General features: G+C 42.4%; 1 protein-coding gene across 2 annotated transcripts in view; it reads right to left on the bottom strand.

The window, feature by feature from the left end:
- CIT (citron rho-interacting serine/threonine kinase) overlaps nt 1-22,943 on the bottom strand; it is a 168,653-nt gene that overhangs the window by 139,609 nt on the left and 6,101 nt on the right. For both annotated transcript variants that reach the window (XM_068989683.1, XM_068989684.1), the window contains exons 2-4: nt 22,266-22,407; nt 13,122-13,297; nt 9,777-9,878 (exon numbers count right to left, since the gene is read on the bottom strand). In XM_068989683.1, coding sequence (XP_068845784.1) covers nt 9,777-9,878; nt 13,122-13,297; nt 22,266-22,407 — 420 coding nt within the window. The remainder of the gene's footprint in view (nt 1-9,776; nt 9,879-13,121; nt 13,298-22,265; nt 22,408-22,943) is intronic.

The raw sequence follows: 22,943 nt of genomic DNA, 5'->3' as shown, positions 1-22,943 counted from the left end.
GATTATCATATTAAGTGAAGAAGTCAGTCAGACAAAGATGAATACCATATGATATCACTTATATGTGGAATCTAAACTATGACATAACTAAACCTATCTATGAAACAAATACAGAATCATATTACATAGAGAACAGAATGGTGGTTGACATGCGATGGGGGACGAGATGGAATGGGAGGTTGGGGTTAGCAGATGTAGGCTGTTATGTATAGAATGGATAAATAACAAGATCCTATTATATAACACAGAGAACTTATCAATCCTATGATAAACCATAATGGAAAAGAATATTATAAAAATGTACTCTATACATATGTATAACTGAATCACTTTGCTGTACATCAGAAATTAACACAACATTGTAAATCACCTACACTTCAATTTTTTTTTTTTTTAAAAAGGAGTTCCAAAAGCATCATCAAGTCTTACACCAAGAGTTTTCAAATCTTTATACCAAATGACATACTATAAACCAAAGACCAAGGTCAGCAGAACAGAACACAATGAACAAGTTAGACCAAAGTCACCATCCAGATTGTACCAAACAGATCATTCACAGCATCCGGACTTGTCCCCTAAAAGGACTCCATCCCTGACTTTTACTATTCAGAGATGCCCAGAGAGACATGGATCCTCCCTGGAAAAGTGACTTCCAACCCAAGAAAAAAACTGGCAAGTCCTCTAGGGCAGGGTTTCTCAAGCCTGTCTATAGGCCAGAATCACCTGGAGAAACACTTTTTTTTAAAAAAAGGATAAAACACATTCATCCACATAAATATCTGAGTACCTATTATGTGCCAGGCACTAGTCTAGATATTATTAATAGAAAAATAGCAGTGACTAAAACTGACAAAAATCCCTGCCTTCATGGAGCTGGAATTCAGGTAGAATGAAAAAGAACTGGAAAAAAAAAATTCAGTAATACTAATGGGTTTATTATAAAGTATGTCTCTTTCTCATCCCAACCATTGAGGGAGCTTGCCAAAAAATGTGGATTCCATGGATCAACTTCTTCATGGATCAAGCTCCACAGGTGGGGGCCAAGAATCTGCATTTCAAGGAGCTTCTGGGGTGATTGCGATGCAGCACTGTATTAAGACCCGACGCTGATGAGGCTGCAGGGGCAACATGGGTCACTACTCCAACCAAGTGAGAAGATTCTACAGAAGAGACGCCCTGGTGTGAAACCTGGCTTGAATACAGCCCTCTCTTCTGCTGCCTATAATTTTCCAGCGGTTACCTGGAGCCATTCCTCATATTAGGACAAGATCACACAGAGCAAAGGGCTGAAACATGACCAGTCCAGCCGCAGTGAAGCAACCATCCTGCGCCCTTGCAAAAACAGGAGATCTCCCTGCAGGTCACCTCAACAGTGATCACTAAGGCATGGTAATAGAGGCCAGGGAGTCGGGAGGATGCAAAAAAGCCCTACAGTAAAACAGCCCTGCGGATGGCAGAGAAAGCACAGCAGCTGACAGACCAGCCTGGCTTGGAGCTATAACGGACTTGCTCTTTTAAAGCAAAGATGTCCCGGCCAACAGAGACAGACCTTTCTGATGGCAGCAGCCGCAGATGCTAATTAAAGGGCAGATCTTACATGCATTTTGTTTGGAAGGAGCAGCAGCTTTTCTGTTGGTGTTTGCATCTCTACCCCAAGTGCTATGATGGCAATTCCCATCAGTCGTGTCGTATCTGAAACAAAGGACAAATGTGTATGTGTATGTGTGCAGACACACACATACGCTTGCATGTATGTGTGTACACATGGGGGTAGATTTATAATAGTTCTTTGCATTCTATCCCAATTTGCATACTGGTGTCGTTAGAGGCATACTGTGCTGGCCGCCTCTTAGAATCATGTCCTTGAAATGCCTGCACTACAATCAGCATGACTGAAAGTGCCATGAAAATGTTAAGGTTGCTACTGGCATCGTCACCCGCCCTGCCCAGTGTTCCTGATCTTTGGCTCAGGGGAGGACAGGATGGACACTCTAAGGAGAGAGGCCCCTGGCACAAACCCTAAATTCTTCTTGAAGGGCAAGGTGACCAAGAGAAAAAGAGAGAAGGCCCTTTACTTCAGAAAGTATGAATCCCAGCCTGAGTCATCCTTCTATTCAAAAAAGCCTCAATGAGCATCAAATCATCCAGAGTCTTGGCAGGAAGCTGACCCCATACTCAAACTAGGTGATTTGAGGTCATGAACTGAGGAAAGGGCTATGTGTACAGGTGTGGGAAAGGTTAAAGGAACTGAACACCAGATGCTGAACACCCCGGGGCGAGCAATAGCAGGGGAGTAGGTACCATTCATTGGCCTGAGAGGGTAAGGAAAGTGGTCTCGGATGTGCACACTATGACTAAAAAAGCACAAGGAAGAAGCGGTAACCAGAAACTAGCTACGGCTGTAGGTCAGTGGTTCTCAAAGCAGGCTCTGGGACCCGATGAGAAATATGAATTCTTGGGCCCCACCCCGCAAGACCTACTGGATCAGCAATGCTGAAGACTGGGGCCAGGCAAATCAGGACAACGTAACTATAGTCCCCAAAATGGTGCAACTCTAAATGCAATCCTCTGAAATATGCCTCAGAAGACCAACATGCAGAACCACTACTTCAAAGGCACTGAGAACTCAAAGAACCCCCTGAGGCAATAACACGCTCAGCAATTGAATTGGAGTCAATAAGACGTATTAATATCTCATTTCGCCAATGAGAAAATTGAAGCTGAAAAGGCCAATGACTCCGGAGAGACCAAGCAAGGAACAGAATAAAATAGGAACCTATATTCTAAGTAACAGCTTCCTTCTGATGGGCATCTGGGTTGTGAAGCAGCAGCGCTGGTGAGTTTTGAGACATGCCTAAAACTGGATCATCTTACCCAAGAGATCAAAACAGCACATGTCTCGCTGTCAAAACGATCCTAAGCTGCCGTATTTCACGCAAATAAAATAAACAAAGAAGCAGTATTTGTTAACCCTCTCCCACCCCCAATGATGGCAGAGGCTGGTGATAAGACAGTCCCTGGGGCCACTGCCTAGAACAGCCCCCCTTCAAATGACTCCTACGTAGGAAGGCAAGTATCCACAAAATGGTATCCCTGTGGGTTAAAAGCAAGACAGAAACGTAAAGACCTAAACCCAAGCAACACATCCGACCACGGTTGTGTTAGAAACGGTTTTGGATGTGACAGTATAAATGTAATAAGGAAGACCACGGGAGGTAGAGCTCGGGGGCCTCGTGTCTAACCCCATCTGTTAATCTACAAAAGGAGCTGTTTTAACCTCTGGGCCAGACTCTAACTGATCCCCCAAATCCATTCTTTCCTTCTCCCACAGCAGTGAGAGGCCACGCAGTGAGACAGTACAGACGTGTACATGCACAATGAAGTTCTGGTCAACAAGATGTGAGAGGAAGTGATGCGTCCCACTTCCGCATCATCCTGTGTAGAAGGAATTTGCTTGCTCTGCCTTTCTGCTCTTTTCTCCTCCCAGCCACATGGAACATATAGACATGAAATGGTCCAAACTTTAAGCGTGTCAAAGAAGACAACATCCAAAGCCACAGGAAGTCACAGGAAGGAATCATCAGGTACAACAGGCTGCCCACCAGTCTGGACTGTATTTGAGGGTTTCTTTGTTACATGACCTTAGCCTATACCTTAACTAATAAATCCCTGTGTGCAACTAGGAGGAAGGAAACTTTGGGAATGAACAGAAGGAAGCTCATGTAAGGTCACAAAAAGGAAAATAGATTCGTGAGTTAGTAATAGGCTCAGAGCATGGGCAACCTGAAGAGACCTACAGTATGAAAAATATCAGCACAAGTTAGGAAGCTTTACGAATCACACAAAGAATTTAGATACAACACAAGTGATGAGTTGCAGAACAATGTTTTCTTTGTGAAGACTGGCAGCTCCTTCATGGAAGGACACTGCGGAAGGCATCTGTTAAACAGAACAGAACAGATTTCATCATGAGCCAGATCAACAAAGTACAGCTTTCGGGCCACCTGCCAGAATACACGACTTGCCTTGTTATATGGAACCAGATGTTAAGACGGACTTTGCTAGGATTTTCTATAGTAAAACCTGGTAAGCCACGCTCACTGGTGTGTAACTATAAATGGGAAATTTTTAACCATCAAAACTCAAAAAGATCCAAGTTCAATTTCCTTGTACTGCAAATCAAATTTTAAAAAATTTCAGTGGACCTGTCTTCAACAGCATACTTTGGAGAAAAAAACTCATACTATTAATAGGTTTCCCAAGTGACTTAGGTGTAAAGAATCCACCTGCCAAAATACAGGAGACACAGGTGTGATCCCTGGGTCAGGAAGATTCCCCTGGAGAAAGAAATGGCAACCCACTCTAGTATTCTTGCCTAGGAAATCACATAGATTGAGGAGCCTGGCAGGCTACAGTCCATGGGGTCGAAAAAGAGTCAGACATGATTTAGGGACTGTGCTGTGCTTAGTTGCTCAGTTGTGTCCAACTCTCTGTGATTCCATGGATTGTAAGCTATCAGGCTCCTCCATCCATGTAATTTTCTAGGCAAGAATACTGGTGATCAGGTAGCCACTTTCTACTCCAGGGGATCTTCCCGCCCAGGGACTGAACCCAAGTCTCCTGCATCTCCCGCATTGGCAGGTGGATTCTTTACGGCTAGTGCCACCTGGGAAGCGACTAAACAACAACATTAACATAATATAACTTCCATAATGCTGTAAGTACACTGTCTGTAAATCAAATTTCTATGAAATTAATCATGCATCCAACCAATAAATATTTCTTAAGCGACAACCTGTGGAAGCTCTACTAGAAGCCAGGGAGATATCATCACTCTGATGGAGGCTGAAGCCTGGTGGAGGCAACTGCCACCCACTCACCAAGAGCAAGTTCAGGCTCCTCTGAGCACACAGCAGAGGGGTGTCCCTCCCATGGATCCAGGAAGGGTTTCTGGAGGAAGTAACATCTGACTCGAGCCCAGAAGGAGAAACAAGAGTTAACCAGGTAAAGAGGGAAAGAGGTGAGAGCGTGGAGAAAGTATACATATTTTTTCAGATCCTTTATCATTATAGGTTATTATAAGATATTGAATATAATTCCTTATGCTATACAGTAGGTCCTTGCTGACTATATATTTTATCCATGGTAGTGTGTATCTGTTAATCCCAAATTCTCAGTTTATCCCTCCTCTTCCCCTTTCTCTTTTGATAACCATGTTTGTTTTCTATGTCTATGAGTCTATTTCTGTTCATTTATACCATGTTTTTAAACTCTACTTAGAAGCAGTAACATACAATATTTGTCTTTCTCTGACTTATGTCACTTAGTATGATCATCTCTAGGTCCATCCATATTGCTGCAAATGACATTATTTCATTCTTTTTTACAGCTGGATAGTATTCCACTGTGTATACATACCACATCTTTGTCCATTAATCTGTTGGTGTACGTTTGCAAATAGTCCTGCTATGTCACTGATTTTAAAGGTATCTTCAATTAACCTCCAATTGCATTATACATTAATATTTAACTGCCAGGGGAGTTTACTGTGATTTGTATGTCTCCCCAAATTTCAAAAGTTTAATCATCTATAGGCACAGGGGAATTTCAGTGCTTTACAAAGCAAAAACAGATCTATAGTCCCCTTATCTTACCACAGGCAGAACGTGTCTCCGGATTCAGAAATATTCAAATTTTAGGAGGGTAAAATGTTGCATATACTTTATGTAACACCCTCAGGTAGGACCTGGGATAGCACCCTGTAATCACAGAGATTCATAATTTGCACCAAAATAGATGAATAGTTGCACTAAAGGGAATAAATAAGAGTTTGGGTCAAGTTTTGCTACAGAGTTCAAGTCAAGTCTTCTGCGAAATAAGCAATAAAATAACCTAAAGTTATTCGGAGCACTGGGTATTTCAGAATTACAGATAAGAGATGGTGGATCTATCATATCTTAAGTCCTATGCTAAGCTTGGATTTCTCATATGAAAACTGTACCCCTAGCAAGCATTTTATTTCAAAGTACCAAAGTGCTAGAAAAGAAAATGCAGGCAAGGAAATAATTACCAGATTACCAAATACCCAGTGATAATTATACCTAATGGAGCTACTTAAGAATGGCATAAAAACGTTCTTGCAGCCAGGTGCTGAGGGGCTGAAGCAACCAGAACTTCAGAAAACAGTCACTTTGAGATCAGTCCCATCTTGCAAGATGGAGGGCAGAAAAACTGAGAAGACCATCTTCAGCTAAGAATCTCAATGCTGGTGTCACGATCCAGAGGGAAGCCCCACAACCTGAAGACCCCCACTGACGGAAGGCTGTCCTAGCAGAGGAATGGCAGATATTTCCAATGCACAAGGTATTTCAGAAAAGCTATATCCAAACAGAATCCACGGCAGTTAAATTTGCAGTTAAATTAATAATTAAGGAAAAAATGGGAAGGTTCTCACTACTGTGACAGAGCCAATTAGTAAGGATAAAAAAGAGTGAAACCAAAGAGTTTAAAATTCTCAAAATGCCCAATGTTACCCCCTTAAAGATGTGCTGTAAAACCTGTTGAGTGGTGGGGAAAGAAAAAAAAAACAACTACAATCAACGTGAAGAAAACAACAAATGTTACTCCCAGGTCCCCTCTGATCATCCTCACCAGCCATTCTAGAGACAAGCAGAAGGTGGCTTCCCTCAAGTAACTGCGCACGGACTTGCCATCTGGGGCTGAACTACTAGTCCTCACTCATCTGAGTTCCTTCACCTAGAACACTCAGAATTTGTCATCACCTCTACCAAAACTTACCGTAATAGTGTGAAAGTTCCAAAGTACTTCAACAGTGATTACTTTTTTTTTAACAGTGACTGGACATGGAACAATAGACTGGTTCCAAATAGGAAAAGGAGTATGTCAAGGCTGTATATTGTCACCCTGCTTATTTAACTTATATGCAGGGTACATCATGAGAAACGCTGGGCTGGAAGAAGCACAAGCTGGAAGCAAGATGGTGGGGAGAAATATCAATAACCTCAGATATGCAAATGATACCACCCTTATGGCAGAAAGTGAAGAGGAACTAAAGAGCCTCTTGATGAAAGTGAAAGTGGACAGTGAAAAAGTTGGCTTAAAGCTCAACATTCAGAAAACTAAGATCATGGCATCTGTTCCCATCACTTTATGGGAAATAGATGGGGAAACAGTGGAGACAGTGGCTGACTTTATTTTTCTGGGCTCCAAAATCACTGCAGTTGGTGATTGCAGCTAGGAAATTAAAAGACGCTTACTCCTTGGAAGGAAAGTTATGACCAACCTAGATAGCATACTGAAAAGCAGAGACATTACTTTGCCAACAAAGGTCTGTCCAGTCAAGGCTATGGTTTTTCCAGTGGTCATGTATGGATGTGAGAGTTGGACTGTGAAGAAAGCTGAGCGCCGAAGAATTGATGCTTTTGAACTGTGGTGTTGGAGAAGACTCTTGAGAGTCCCTTGGACTGCAAGGAGATCCAACCAGTCCATCCTAAAGATCAGTCCTGGGTGCTCATTGGAAGGGCTGATGTTAAAGCTGAAGCTCCAATACTTTGGCCACCTCATACAAAGAGCTGACTCATTTGAAAAGACCCTGATGCTGGGAAAGATTGAGGGCAGGAGGAGAAGGGGACAACAGAGGATGAGATGGCTGGATGGCATCACCGACTCACTGGATGGGTTTGGGTGGACTCTAGGAGTTGGTGATGGACAGGGAGGCCTGGTGTGCTACGATTCATGGGGTCGCAAAGAGTCGGACACGACTGAGCAACTGAACTGAACTATTAAGAAGTTGCACGAGACTGGAGATCAAAAAGGCTGAGCTCCAAGAGAAGTCGCTGCCATGAGAAGCATGCACACTGCAGCCAGAAAGCAGCCCCCACTCACCACAAATGGAGAAGAGCCTGCACAGCAATGAAGACCCACCACAGTCAAAAAATACAATAAATAAAATTAAAAAATAAAAAAACAATAAAAAACAAAAAGGTTGAGCTCTTCGACTCAGAGGAAGAGAATCATTAAGTTTTTGGAGCAGTGCAAGGCAGACCAGAAAATTGTGGATTCTCAACTTTCACCAAAAATCAGAGCCCTTCCCACTTCTGGGACAGCCCGTGTGGCCTCAGAAACAAACTTTATGCTCCCGAGCTGATGTTCTGTATCATTTGCAGAGCTCTAGTTAAAAATATCCAAAACAACAATAATGAACAAAGAACCTACTGTGTCAAAGGAATTGCTTTTCTAAAAGATAATGAGTGAATCTGTTAACACATCCAAATACGAGGGGCTCCACAAGACACGCACAGCACAGGATAAATATTACCATATGCAACAAATGTCCTAGGATACCAGTAAGCCTTGAAACACACCAAGGTCATTTGCAAAGGTCAGGGCTTCAAGCTCCAGGTTTCAAGGAAGGAAAGCTTCCAAGACAATATTCAAGAAAAAGAAGTTTCAGGACATAGAGCCATAAGCATGGTGATGGCTCTGAAGGACCGCATGGTGAGCACAAGGCCAGTCTCCCTGCATATCCATGTGAGAATACCCTTGCTGAGAAGGCAGGGTGGGACCAGAAGGAGCCTCCCCATCAGTACTGGTTCCCAACTAAGATGAAATTGAGGTAAATAAACTATTTATTGCAGGTGAGAAATAAAGGTGGTGAGTTTTCCTAGTGTTAGCTGCTCAGTAGTGTCTGACTCTAGCAACCCCATAGACTGTAGCCTGCCAAGCTCCTCTGTCTATAGGATTCACCAGGCAAGAACACTGGATTGGGTTGCCATTCCCTTCTCCAGGAGATCTTCCTGACTCAGGGATCAAACCTAGGTCTCCTGCACTGCAGGCAGATTCTTTACCATCTGAGCCACTAGGGAAGTCCTCCCAAAATGCCCAGTGAAGATTCAAAACAAATAGGCATCTGTCTCTTACCCTCTTCTCTTATGTGAGCTCCATAAAAGTTTATCTCCATTCAACGTAATAGGATAGTCTTGTTTTAAGGGCTGAATCAGGAACAAAACTTGCCTCTAAGATACCTTTAACTTTAGGAATCTAAATCCCTGAGAACCTAAACAAGGCCCCAAAATGAATTTTAACATTCTCTAAGTTATGCTACATGCACATCAGTGAAAACCATGGTGCTGCTCAAAAGAACGCAGATCTGCATGTACTGACATGAAAAGATGTCAGGGAGAAATTACTGAAGAGCAAAAAGCAAGCTGAAGAGCAGAGTAGACAGTAACACACCGTTTTTGTGAAACACACTATATACATGCACGATAGGCACAGGCACAGAAATATTCTTTCCACAACTCACAGTTAAGAGCCAGAACGAACATACATAACCATTAACATGTGTTTCCCAGGGGAGAGCGATTAGAGAGAAAGGTCAAGCATGTTCTCTTTTATTTCATACATTTCCACAGTGTTTGCATTTTCTTATAATAACCATGCTCTATCTCAATTTTTAAAATTTAAAGTTAAGATTTTGTTAAAGGTACTATCAGACTATTGCCAATAAAGGACTTCTCTTTATTGCCCTTTGAGCCATAGCTGCAATATCCAGCAATAAATGGGGCTGTTTCTAAATGGATTAGGTCTTCATCTTTAGGACAAGAACAAGAAGACACCTGAAAGGCAGGAGAGCATGAGAATGAATGAAAAGTGTCATGGGCCATGTGGCCAAGAACCACATTCAATTACACGGCCGTGCTATCTGATTATTGCAACACTAGGCTAATTCTACAGAGACAGATGGAAAGACTCACCAGATAAAGGTTATTTTTGTCCTGAAAGGCGTACTGCAACTGGGGGATCCAAGGACTTGTACTCCGAGATAATATGTTCTGTTCTTCCTCAAAATATGAGACCTAGGAGGCACAGAAACTATTAAGACAATTATAAAGAACTAAGTGTGATGGGGCGGGGGGAAATGCTCTTTGTTCTCCCTTTAAGCTTACACTGATACCTAGTTTTCTTTCTTAAAAAGCCATCACATAGCCCAACATTCCACAAATCTCATTCTTATGCCTACTTTGCTCAATTTTTGCCAGACCCATACAGTAGTGTCCAGTTATTTACTTAATGTCTTTCTTCAAAGTCGACCCACTTCTTTTAAATTTAAACCTTTCTCTTCATCTTCCCTTACTGAGCAATTCAGTCCTAAAACCATTAGATGGAGAATAACCAGATAAACATCCATGACAAGGGACAAGGAAAGCCATGGTGGCCCAGAACTGGGTGACAGGTCCGAGCAGGCTGAGGAGGGAAGCAACCACGTGTGGAGCAGACCAAGGTGGGGTATCAAAGGCTTACATGTGGTGAGGAAGTCAATCTAGGTCTACATGACCTAGAGCATCTGAGCCTGTCAAGGGAGAGTTGACGGATGGACACAGGTGCATAAAGTAAGTAAAAAACATAGAGGGTGACATCAGAGGAGTTACAAACATGGAAAGGGTGAAAATTATAACCAACCTTGTGAAGCTGGATGGGACTTAGAGATGTTGATGTGAATACATGGTTTTCAACATACATAAGTAGATACAGAAATAAATACAGATGTTAATGTTCGTGTGTATGAGGTAGGTATACTGCATACACATACATGTATTTCCTGCCCTTGTCCACTGAATGGAGTCTGGCAGCAATGACATCCTGATAGCAAAGAGAACACCTCGTACCCAGACCTTGGCCTCTAAATACTGTTTTCCAGTTTAAAAAATAAATAAATAACAAAATACAGGGCTCCCAGAGAAATAACTGATTGTGGGGCTGGGGCAGGTAAAGTGAGTTTAAAAGCCCAAACATCTTGTTGTATCAGAAAGCAACACAGAATTCAAAGATGGGAAACATGTCAAAAGGATATACAAAAGTCAACCTGAAGAGATTCTCATTGGCCAACTTGGGAACAATTTGAGTATAAAAACATATACTGACAGGAATGGACTGTAACTCATTAACAGGCAAACGCAAGTGCATACAGATATAAATAAATGGATGGATTGAAAGTTTTATCAGAAACAGGTATTTCCACAGTTTGAAAGTATCTCCTTCCAAAATACCTATGCAATTTCAAAGAGGAAAGGAGTAACTTCGCAGTGAAGGGTGGCAGATACCAACGTGACATCCTCAGGAATGTGACAGACCACAACTGAGACTCCCCTGTTGGGATGCAATGAGAGGAACAGAGCATCCTGTCTGTGACAGTCCTGCGTGGCTCAGGTAACGAATGGGTGGGTGGCTTTAATTAGCTCCTGGGTATGTGAGATTTTTAAGTCCCCCAGCATACACTTCACACGGGGTGACTCAAGTCATTCACCCCGAGGAGCACACCTGGGCGAGGGTCCCTATCCCTCACCTGCAATATGGATGTGCTGAGTGAGGGTCTCTATCCCTCACCTGCAGTATGGAATGTGCTGGATTCATTTCCTTTTCTGTGCACCATTGCCCATATGAAATAGAAGGAGCACAAGGCTACATCTAAGGCCTCTTCCAAGGACCTAGGACACACCAGACCCAACAAGTGCTTAGTAGGTGTGGCCTAACGGCAGGTGGTTCTTAGGTGCTGGGAGGCTCAGTGAGCATCTTCCACACCTCTCTTCCAAATGATCTGCCACGTCCTGTCATATAATCTTTCAATGAAGTTGCCCACATTTCATTCCTGAACAAAGGACACAGCATTCTCAGATTCTGACAAGCAGCTTCCTGCCCTCTGCTATGTTTTTGACCAGAGGTCACACAAAGTCCCTGAAGTGCTGAAACCCTGATCCCAACCTTCTGCTTCCAAAAGCTTATGTGAACCCCAAGCGTCTCACAAATTAAATTCTAACTCCAAAAACTGGTTCTTGGGGGAGATGATGAGTTACTGTTTAATGGGTACAGAGTTTCAGTTTAGGATGATGAAAAAGTCCTAAAGGTGGACAGTGGTGATGGGGACGCAACACTGCCAACGTGCTTAAAGCCACAGAACTGTACACTCAAAAATAGTTAAAGTGGTAAATTTTATGTGATGCTTATTTTATCACAGTAGCCAGAAGAGAGTTCTTGAGGTTTCCCACCAATCACCTCCTCTCAACTCCAATGTCCTTACTTCTCATTTTTCAGTCTATTTGTTCTAAACTTCTAAAAACACACAAACACATACATCTGCATAGCATTCTAGCACTTACACCTCCAGAACAGCACACTTCTACCCGGTACATTCTCGTCACTTCTCCCTTCCCAGAGCCCATGTTCCCTCTTAGCAGTGTGAACCTGCCCTGTCTCTGGCTCACCCACATCCTTCCTCATTCTGTCGCTTGTGAATTTGCTAACTGCTCCCTCTTTTGTGATGCTTTAGCTCCTAAATGCCTGCTTTATGGATCTGCCATTTTCCCTCAACTTTCCAAGGCTGTGCTGAAACCCTGAAACTAACAGCCACGGAGCTTTGATTCCTTTTGCAGACTTCCCACAGAGCTGGGTCCATTATCGGACACATGATGTGCTCTCGAACATGGGTAACTAATAAATTGCTCTCTGAACACCAAGGCTGATGGCCGTCTCTCTAGAAACATGGCAAATGAATCAATAACGTCTGGGAGCAACAGCCTTGTTTTAAAAGAGAGAAAAACACCACAACCAGAAAGATAACTTCTCACCTCCTCTCAGACTGGCAACTCCCTAGCCACAGAACAATTTAATTTCTTCAGAGGCCTATTTGAAAACCAAAAAAAAAAAAAAACAAAACAAGTACAGATGCCCCCAACACAAATATATAAGATGTGTACAAAAGCAAAGGCTATCTGACTCACCCCATGATATGCACATCTCTGAATTCCCAGTGGATGGTCACAAAAGATCATCTCAAATTCATTAGTGAAAAGGCCAAGTTGGTTCTGAATAATATGCAACTATAAAAACATGATCAAGCAACCCAAGGGAGCTTGTCAATCTTCAAAATTAGTCAATATCAGTTCAAGAAAGCATGCTCAGACCTTCCTGGCTGTGCCACAGTAATTAAAACTAGGGATGCCGAGGAAAACTGGCTCCATCCCAGGTGTCAATCCAGCAGATTCTCATCTCTGCAATGAACCTGCTGGTACAGACAGGGGAGGCTGGATGTCAAATGCTCCTACCTGCTCCTGGGCCAACAAGGCCTTCTTCTTCATGACTTTCATGGCATAGACATCCCCAGTCGCTTTCTCTCTGACCACCTGCACTTCGGCAAAGTGACCGCAGCCTATGACACTTCTCACTTCAAAGTCCTTCACTGAAGGCTGGAGCTCTTGCAACTCAGCTATAATATCAGAATCTGCAAAAGACGGAAGAGTGACTCCTGGATCCATAACGTGCTTCAAATACTCGTATCTTTATGAAAGCGAGAAGAAAGGAAGAAAGAAGAAAGCGTTGCTGTAGCTTCCCTCACTGTCAGGAGACATTTAGTCACTTTCTCCTTGTCGCGAATAATTATAAAATCAGCACAAAAGTGTTTTTTCTATGCTAAGTTAAAATTAAGGGCTCCAGAAATTCCAACGCACAGTTTCCATGGCAGCTATGATCTGAATCCTGTAGATGCAGAAAACAGGGGCAGGAGAACAGAAATCATGCTTTTCCTCCCCCTCTCCAGGGGCTGCAGGGCAGTGAGTGTGGTCAAACATGTTATCGGCATCTGGACTGGTTTACAATGGGATATGAGCGATGTGACCCCCATCCCCAGTTGACTTTGGGGTTGACTTTCAGAACATTCCATCCTGATTCCATATGTTCTACTCAGTTTTACTCCATTAGCCCAGGTCTTATCTCCCTTGCATCATGTCAATAAATACCCTCCCTGCCATACATTGTATGTAGCAGCACTACCAAGGGAGAAAAAGCCTGAGGAACCAAGCAGAGGCCTGACCTTGGCCCTGCAGAGCTGATGTGTCACGCAGCTCGATGGGTTTGCAACTGTCTCTTTTCTTAGCATAGTCTTACTCCTTTTCTGAATGCAATCTCTCAGCTGGTGTCTTCCTCTACCCTAAAAGCTTTAACAAAAGCATCAGACACACAGATAAAGCACTTTAAACAACAGACATTAATTTCTCAAAGTTCTAGAGGCTATGAGGGCGAGCAGGCTGAGAGCCTGTTGAGAGCCCACTTCCTGGCTGACAGGCAGTCCCTGTATTCCTCATATGGTAGAAGGAAAAGGAGTCCTCATCGCTCTTCCTCTTCTTCTAGGGACATGAATTCCATCATGGGGCCCACCTTGATGAATTCATCTACATCTAATTATCTCCCAAAGGCTCCACTTTTGGGGGGGTCAGAGCCTCAACATATAAATTTGGGAAACTGGAGAAGGAAGCAGGAAAGTCAGTAAAAACATTCAGTCCATAACAGTCAGAGATTCTCCGTGTTTAAAGTATGGACTAAACAGGTGGCAGATATGGAATCTAACATACATTTATTAACAACATTAAATTGGGGCATCACAGGATAGATATATAGTGATTCTAATGATCTAAAGAATAGAATGGAACATAAATATTAGAGAAATGCAAATCAAAACTATAATGAGATATCATCTCACACTGGTTAGAATGGCCATCATTAAAAAGTTGACAAATAACAAATGCTGGAGAGGGTGTGCAGAAAAGAAAACCCTCTTACACTGTTGGTGGGAATGTAAACTGGTAGAGCCACTATGAAAAACAGTATAGAGGTTCCTCAAAAAAACAAAAAATAGAGCTAACATACGATACGGCAATTCCACTCCTGGGCATATACCTTGTCATTTGAAAAGATGCATGCACTCCCATGCTCACAGCAGCACTATTTACAATAGCCAAGACATGAAGCAACCTAAATGTCCTCTGACAGATGAACAGACAAAGAAGATGAGGTATATACACACAGTGAAATACTACTCGGTCACAAAAAAAGGATGAATACCATTTGCAGCAACATGGACAGACCTCAAGATTACCATACTAAGCGAAGTAAGTCTGGCTTCCCTGGTGGCTCCAACAGTAAATAATCCACCTGCAGTGCACGAGACCTGGGTTCATTGCCTGGGTTGGGAAGATCCCCTGGAAGAGGGCATGGCAACCCACTCCAGTATTCTTGCCTGGAGAATCCCATGGGCAGAGGCGCCTGGCAGGCTACAGTCCATGGGATCGTACAGAGTCGCATAGAGTCAGACACAACTGAGCAACTAAACAACAGCAACATACACACACAAGCAAAGTAAGTCAGAAACAGAAAAACAAAATATCATATACTATCACTTACATACGGAATCTAAAATACAAATGAATGTATCTATGAAACAGAATCACAGACAGAGAGAACAGACTTCTGGTTGCCAAGGGGGTTGGGTGAGGGGAAGGACTGGGAGCCTGGGATTAGCAGATATTAACTGTTATTTACAGGATGAATAAACAACAAGGTCCTACTGCACAGCACAGGGAACTATATTCAATATCCTGTGATAAACCATAATGGGAAAGAATATGAAAGAGAATATGTATTATATAACTGTATTGGTGTACAGCAGAAATTAACATAACATTAGTAAATCAACTATACTTCAATAAAATATTTTTTTATTTTTTTTATTTTTTTTTTATTTATTTTTTTTTTATTTTTTATTTTTTTTTTATTAAATTTTAAAATCTTTAATTCTTACATGTGTTCCCAAACATGAAACCCCCTCCCACCTCCCTCCCCATAACATCTCTGTGGGTGATCCCCATGCACCAGCTCCAATCATGCTGTATCCTGCGTCAGACATAGACTGGCGATTCAATTCTTACATGATAGTATACATGATAGAAAAAGGAATAGAGCGGAACAGCTGTGACTGACCAAATCCCTCAGTCCTGCCCATCACAGGGAAACTGCATCATATACAGAGTTTTACTCCAAAGGAAGACAAGAGTAACATGTCATCAAAATTATTCTGGAGAATCCCTCAGAAAGATGCCATGGTGAAGACCAAGGGACTCTTGAAATCCCACAGGGGCACTGGAGCCACTTCTGTGGGAGGGCACCAGGTATAGCTGGGAGCTACATTCACTCGGCAAGTTGCTCACACAGCTAAAGCAACAGAGCCCAACAAAGGGCAGAGCCATTTCATAACCACGGTCACTTGGCATCACACTGATGAATTAGCCAATGCAATTTTAATTGTTGTCACCCACTCCCTTTCTCGGTTGCATGGGTGGAGTTGAATTCATCTGGATCAAAGGCACATGTCATGAGCACCACTACACTAACATCTCTTATTTGTTATCCTAAAAACATCTTCTTTTGTTCCCTTGAGGAATCAGGCAAGAGGCGTGAGTAGATTCGCTTCAATTCCCCGTGGCCATTGTAAAACAAAAAATAAATCTAGAGTGCCTTCGGGGAGGATTCCATGCAGAAGCAGAACTGAATGCGGCATGATATTTTCCTTTTGCCTTGACATCACTGTGGCAAGCCCAGTCTTTCTTCCCTGACTTCTTCCAAGTTTCTCTCAGACCTAGGACTTGAGTTTTTGAATTACTGATTTCCCAAATATGCTGACTTGCAATTTTCTGACTTGAACCTGATTTCATTACTGCTCGCACACAAGGCCAGCCTCTCCTGATTCTTCTCTAAGGCCGTGGGCCCTCACGTTGCTTACAGCACTGTCCAACTTAATAACTCTGGGTCTGTCTCCAGCAACCACCAGGCATCTCAGTCACCCCAGCAGACAAAACTGCTTGCAGGCAAAACCACCATGACACTCTCAGAATTCTGAGAAACCACTCCAAGTCGCGATGTTGTTATTCAAAGACTTTGGGATTATCGAGGTGAACAGGTGAGATGCTAAACTCGTACCTATGACTGTGAAAAATAACCCTGCACAACTTCTCTTCCCACCAGCAACTTCTATGACTACAAAACCATATCAACCTTCATCTCCACCCACAATGAACACGGTGGGAACTGACATTGAGGTAGAGACCCAAAGCATGAAATGAAAATGCAGTCAGAGAATGATCTTCCCAGATACATATATAGATCCAGGGAGCAAAAGCCACCACAGCTGAATGCTGTTTCCTTTTTTAAAATTCAGTATTGCAACACTTCACTCTCTAGGAATGCATCCTTCACAGAAATGCTCAAAAGACACACATATCAAGATACTTATGATGGGCACTGCTTGTTACAGAAAAATCAGAAACAATGTAGAGGTCTACAATTAACAGGAAAGTGGAAACAGCATAAGAGTTCACCCACAGAAAAGAATACTAGACACATATTTAAAAGAATTAAGTAGCTCAACCTCCACTGGAGTCTCTTCAAGGACAAGGATTTGCTTCTGTTTTGATCACTACTGTAAACCCAGTACTCAGAACAGCAGCAGGCACATAGCAAGTGCTCCACAAATATTTGTTAAGTAAATATATTGCTAGGTGAGCAACACTAGTGGCAAAACATTATCAACATACAACCCATTTTGCATAAAATTAAACTAGAGTAATGTTAGAGCCTCTTGATTAAGGTGAAAGAGAGTGATAAAGGCGGCTTAAAACTCAACTTCAAAAAACTAAAGATCATGGCATCCAGTCCCATCACTTCATAGCAAATAAATAGGGAAAAAAATGGAAACAGTGACAGATTTTATGTTCTTGGGCTCCAAAATCACTGCAGATGGTGACTGCAGCCACGAAATTAAAAGACGCTTGCTCCTTGGAAGAAAAGCTATGACAAACATAGACAGTATTAAAAAGCAGAGACATCACTTTGCCAACAAACAGCCATATAGTCAAAGCTATGGATTTTTCAGTAGTCATGTACGGAAGTGAGTGTTGGATCATAAAGAAGACTAAGCACCAAAGAACTGATACTTTCAAACTGTGGTGCTGGAGAAGACTCTTGAGAGTCCCTTGGACAACAAGAGAGATCAAACCAGTCAACCCAAAAGGAAATCAACCCTAAATACTCATTGGTAGGACTGACGCTGAAGCTCCAATACTTTGGCCACCTGGTACAAAGAACCGACTCATTGGAAAAGACCCTGATGCCAGGAAGGACTGCACGCAGGAGAAGGGGGCGACAGAGGACAAGATGGTTGGATGGCATCACCAACTCAAAGGACATGACGTCTGAGCAAACTCCAGGAGATAATGAAGGACACAGGAGCCTGGTGTGCTGCAGTCCATGGGGTCACAAAGAGTTGGACACGACTGAGCAATTGAACAAAAAAATGTTAGAATACACATGGTAAAGGGTTCATTGTTCAAGCTATTTGATTGGTATGTGGGGGTTTATGACACTTGTCTCTTTACTGTTAAGATATATGTGAACAATTCCACAATAAATATCTTATAAGGACAAAAGAAAAGTTGCAATGCTATGCACTGAACCATTAACAGTGGTTATCCTAGGTAAGATTTTGAGGGATTTTCTTCCATTCTGTTCTTTTATATTTAACTTTGAATTTTTTTAATTTTTACTGAAATATAGTTGATTTACAATGTTGTGTTTTCAGGTATACAGCAAAGTGATTCGGCTACATATATATATATTTTTCAGATTCTTTTCCATTATAGGTTATTACAAGATATTGAATATAGTTCCCTGTGCTATAGGTCCTTTTTGGTTACCTATTTTATGTATAGTAGTGTGTATATGTTAATCCCAACTCCTAATTTATCCCTTCCCCACCTTACACTTTGGTAACCATAGGTTTGTTTTCTCTGTCTCTAAGTCTCATTTCTGTTTTGTAAATAAGTTCACTTGTATCAGTTGTTAGGATTCCACATATAAGTGATATCATATGATATTTGTCTTTCTCTTAGTATGATAATCTCTGGGTCCATCCATGTTGCTACAAGTAACTTTGTATTATGCTTACAATGGGGGGAGGGCAGCACGGAGGAACTTAAAAGTAGTATTTTGCCCAAAGTACTAAGATTGTGAACATATAGAAGAGTTTGCCTGCAGTGAATGTAGCTGAAAGAGGGTAAAATTTCAGCCACTGTCAAATAACCGAGAAAAGTCCAACTTTAACAATTATCAACACTCTGTTTTGTCTGTATGTTTTAACATCACACTTGTTTATTTTTTACATAAAATATGTGATACACTGCTTAAGATTTTGCTACTTATTCTGTTCATCGGCAATAATTAGTCAACCAATATTTCTGTGTGTGTCCATGCATACTTGGTCATGTCTGACACTTTGCAACCTCATTCTTCCAGGCAAGAATACTGGTGTGGGTTGCCACTTCTTTCTCCAGGAGAATATACCCAACTCAGGGATCAAACCCATGTCTCTTGCATCTCCTGCATTGGCAGGAGGATTCTTCACCACTGTACCACCTGGGAAGCCCCACCTTCTGTGTACCAAACCCAGTTTTGGGCAAAAAGGCTAGCTTAGAAATTAAGAAACAAAGAATTCCTCCCTGATTCCCAAATGCCAGCTCCCTGCCCTCCCTTGACCCAAACTAGGGGCACTGCTTCAGGGCTGTATTATTCTGTCTCACTTCCTCCAACAGTCCCAGAAGAAATTTTCCATCTCTATGGCAAGCCTCAAGAAACTTATGTGGTAACAGCTGTTGGACCCTTCTTCCCACAGAAAAATGAAGCTTACATTCTAAAACAGAAACTCAAAGAGGGGGAAAAAAACATACTAATGCAATCACCCTTTTCCAGTCATAGTCTCTCAACCATGCTCTCCAGGAAGCCTCTTTAAAAATATGAAACAGTTTCCTGAAAGAGAAATCTATTAGAAAAATCTACATTTCACAAGTCTAGCCTCCTGATTACTGAATGAGTCTAGAAGATCCACTGCTTTAAAGGATGATCCTAACTGGAGGGCAATTTCAAGAAGGTGCATGTTGAAAGCTCAGTAAATTAGTCTTGTCACAAGCTTCTTCTTCCCCTCCTACTCCCTATTTGAGAGTTTAAATACTCAACAAAATAAGGTGGGAACTTATTCAAACAAATACAGAATCATGAACAAATATGCCAAGTGCATTTTAAAGTTAAAGGTACACAATATGTTAAACATTGAGGTTTATGGTTATCATTATTGGGCAACATTTACTGAGTGTCTCCACGTGCCAGGCAACATAAGCCTGGACTGTGCACTATCTCATTCAATCCCTATATCAGATATGCCTTTCCCCCCATCATTCAGATGAGGACACTGAGAACAAACAAATTACATGTAAATACTGATGTCACTTACTAGACATACATTGGTTTTATCCATTCAAAACTCCCAGGTCCTTTAGGCAATAGCACATCCCCCATTCCATGAGGTCCCAGTGATCATGGTGCCCTGAACCCCTGGGCACCTACATGAGGCCAATCACAATACTTTACACCCTGGCCCAGTGACTGGTCAAGGGATGGGCAAGTGACCCAAAGCAGAGCCAATGAGAATCTTCCCTGAGATTGCATGAATAGAGACAGTAGACGATACACGTTGGGTACAGTGGGGTAGCCAGCATCCAAAGACAGTGCCCAAACCATGTGCTTTGTTGTTCGCCCGTACAAGAAATCTGGGTGGCCCCATTGCCTCACTGCAAACCGTGGAATGCAGCCAAAGAGATTCTATGTCCCTTCCAGACCTAAGCCCTGAGAAGGCCAGGCAGCTTCCGCTTTTGTATTTGGAAACGCTGAGTTGCCATGGAGGACATCTAGACATCTCTGCTAGAGTGACAGCGTAGACCATGGGTCAGTAGCTTTGTCTCAAAGGGTCAGACAGTAAACATTTTGGGCGTTGTAGGCCATATGGTCACACCTACACCTACTCAAACGCCTTGTGATGTGACAGCAGCTAGAGGGAACAGGTGAAGCTGCATTCCAGGAGAACTTTGTTTAGAAAGCAGGCATCCCAGCCTGTAGTTGGCTGACCCGTCATGGAGAGACCACACAGAACAGCCATATGGAGAGCAAGAATCTCTGAGACTTCACAGAGAGAGAGACAGGCCTACTAGTCTGAGTCCTGGGGGAGCCCAGCCTTCTAGGCAACATGCCAGACAATGGGCGGGTCATCCATTCCAGCCTAGATGCCCGCAATCCTGACCCATGTCACATGGAATGGAAGAATTCTCAGCTAAGCCTAGTTGACCCACAGAATCAGGATTCTTGTTTTAAGCCACTAAATTTTAGGGTGGTTGGTTACACTGGAAAGTCATGTGAGACGTGGTTTCTTTCAGACTTGGCATTGTCTGCCTTTGAGGCCAGATAATTCTGTGTGGTGGGGGCCATCCTGTGCATTGCAGGATGTTTATCAGCATCTCTGGGCTCCACTCATTAGCTACCAAGAGCACCCTCCCTGCCAGCTGTGTCAACCAAAATTGTCTCCAGATACTGCCACATGTCCCTGGGGGAGGCGAAATCGCCACTGGTGGAGAAACACTGGTGTCAGGCGAAAAAATACAAAACTAGGAACCAGCAGGCAGCCAACCTCCCCACCATGTGCAAGTCAAGTAGAGTCAAGAACAGGGTGAGGGCAGGGCCAGTTTATGACTTTCATAGTCCCTAGGCACTTGCCTTCATCAGGCCCTTGCTCCATTTAAAAAAAAAATTTTTTTTATAGAAATATATATATCTTTGTGACCAAACTGGTATAAAGATGAATATAATCCAGAATCATTATAGATTATTAATATACCCATATTTTTTATTATTTTAAAATAAAATAAAATTAAACTAATTACAATAATTGTGAATACTGTAGATGCTAAGCACTGTCTTCACAATGCCTGATGAATAATCAGCCTTGAGTGAGTATAATGAAGGAGCCAGAGATGTTATTTAAGTCCTTGGAACCAGCCATGCCTAAAATTTGACCCATCCTTGGACTCTCAGTTTCATGAGCCAAAAAAATTTACTTTTGGGGATAAACAACAAGGTTCTACTGTATAGCACAGGGAACTATATTGAATATCCCATGGTAAGTCATAATGGAAAGGAATATGAAAAAGAGTACATATATATATATATATATAACACTGAATCACTTCACTGTACAGTAGAAAGTAACACAAGATTGTATATCAACTATACTTCAATAATTTTTTTTTAATTCACTTTTTGGCCTAAGCTAGTTTGAGTTGAGTTTCTATCACTCACAATCAAGAAGCCTGATTTATCCGGTCTCCTAGCAACGGCAGGTGGAAGCTGACCTTGAAGCTAGGTCCATCTAAAGCAGAAATTCCTACCCACTCCCTCCAACCACAAATGTATCCCACCTCCAGTATCCTTCTAATTCTCATTAAGCAGGACAATTTTCAAGAAAAAGTTCTCCCCACACTTACACTTCTGGACAAAGTTGCTCACGTGCTTAATCTTCATCAGAGCCGGCTGACTGCATTCTTTAAAGAGAACAAAGAGGGCATCTAATATCGCTTCTCGGGAAAGAAGAGACATCTGCTGTTGAGTCATGGAGGGTGGTTTCCCCTAAAAACAGCAAACAGCAGATGGAGACACTGTCAATAATGAAAAGCTTTGATCAATAACATCCACGCAGAGTAAATTGCAAGCCACCAACTCAACTAACTGCTCACGACACATGCTAGCAGCGGAATTTGGTGGCCTCATCCTTTAAAGTGACGTCCACTGAGAGTCATTAAGTTATCACTTGTATGTGGGCCTCTTCCTCCTGCACCTGGGGAGAAAAACTTCATCAGCACGCCATGAATAAGAAACAGTTCTTCTGTCTTAGCAGTCTGAGGCTCATGGGGACATTTACTCTGGACCCTGCTGGTCCTGTCACATCTCCATACCTCTTCAGGGGGACACAATGAATGCCTCTTGTGTTCCTCCTGTGTTCCTACAGGTTTAACATAACTTCAGTTTCTTGAATTCACTCAGACAATAAAGGGTCGTGTGAATGGAGTGACTGAGCTAAAACTGAATTTATTCATGATCTCAGGCAACAGTTGCAAACTGGCAGACTGCATCTAGCCCACAGACATGTTTTGTTTGGCCTGTTA

Source organism: Capricornis sumatraensis, chromosome 17 (genome assembly GCF_032405125.1).
Source record: "Capricornis sumatraensis isolate serow.1 chromosome 17, serow.2, whole genome shotgun sequence".
NCBI classification, from domain to species: Eukaryota; Metazoa; Chordata; class Mammalia; order Artiodactyla; family Bovidae; genus Capricornis; species Capricornis sumatraensis.
The sequence above is the reverse complement of the archived record's forward strand: the minus strand, read 5'-3'. Positions and strand labels throughout refer to the sequence as shown.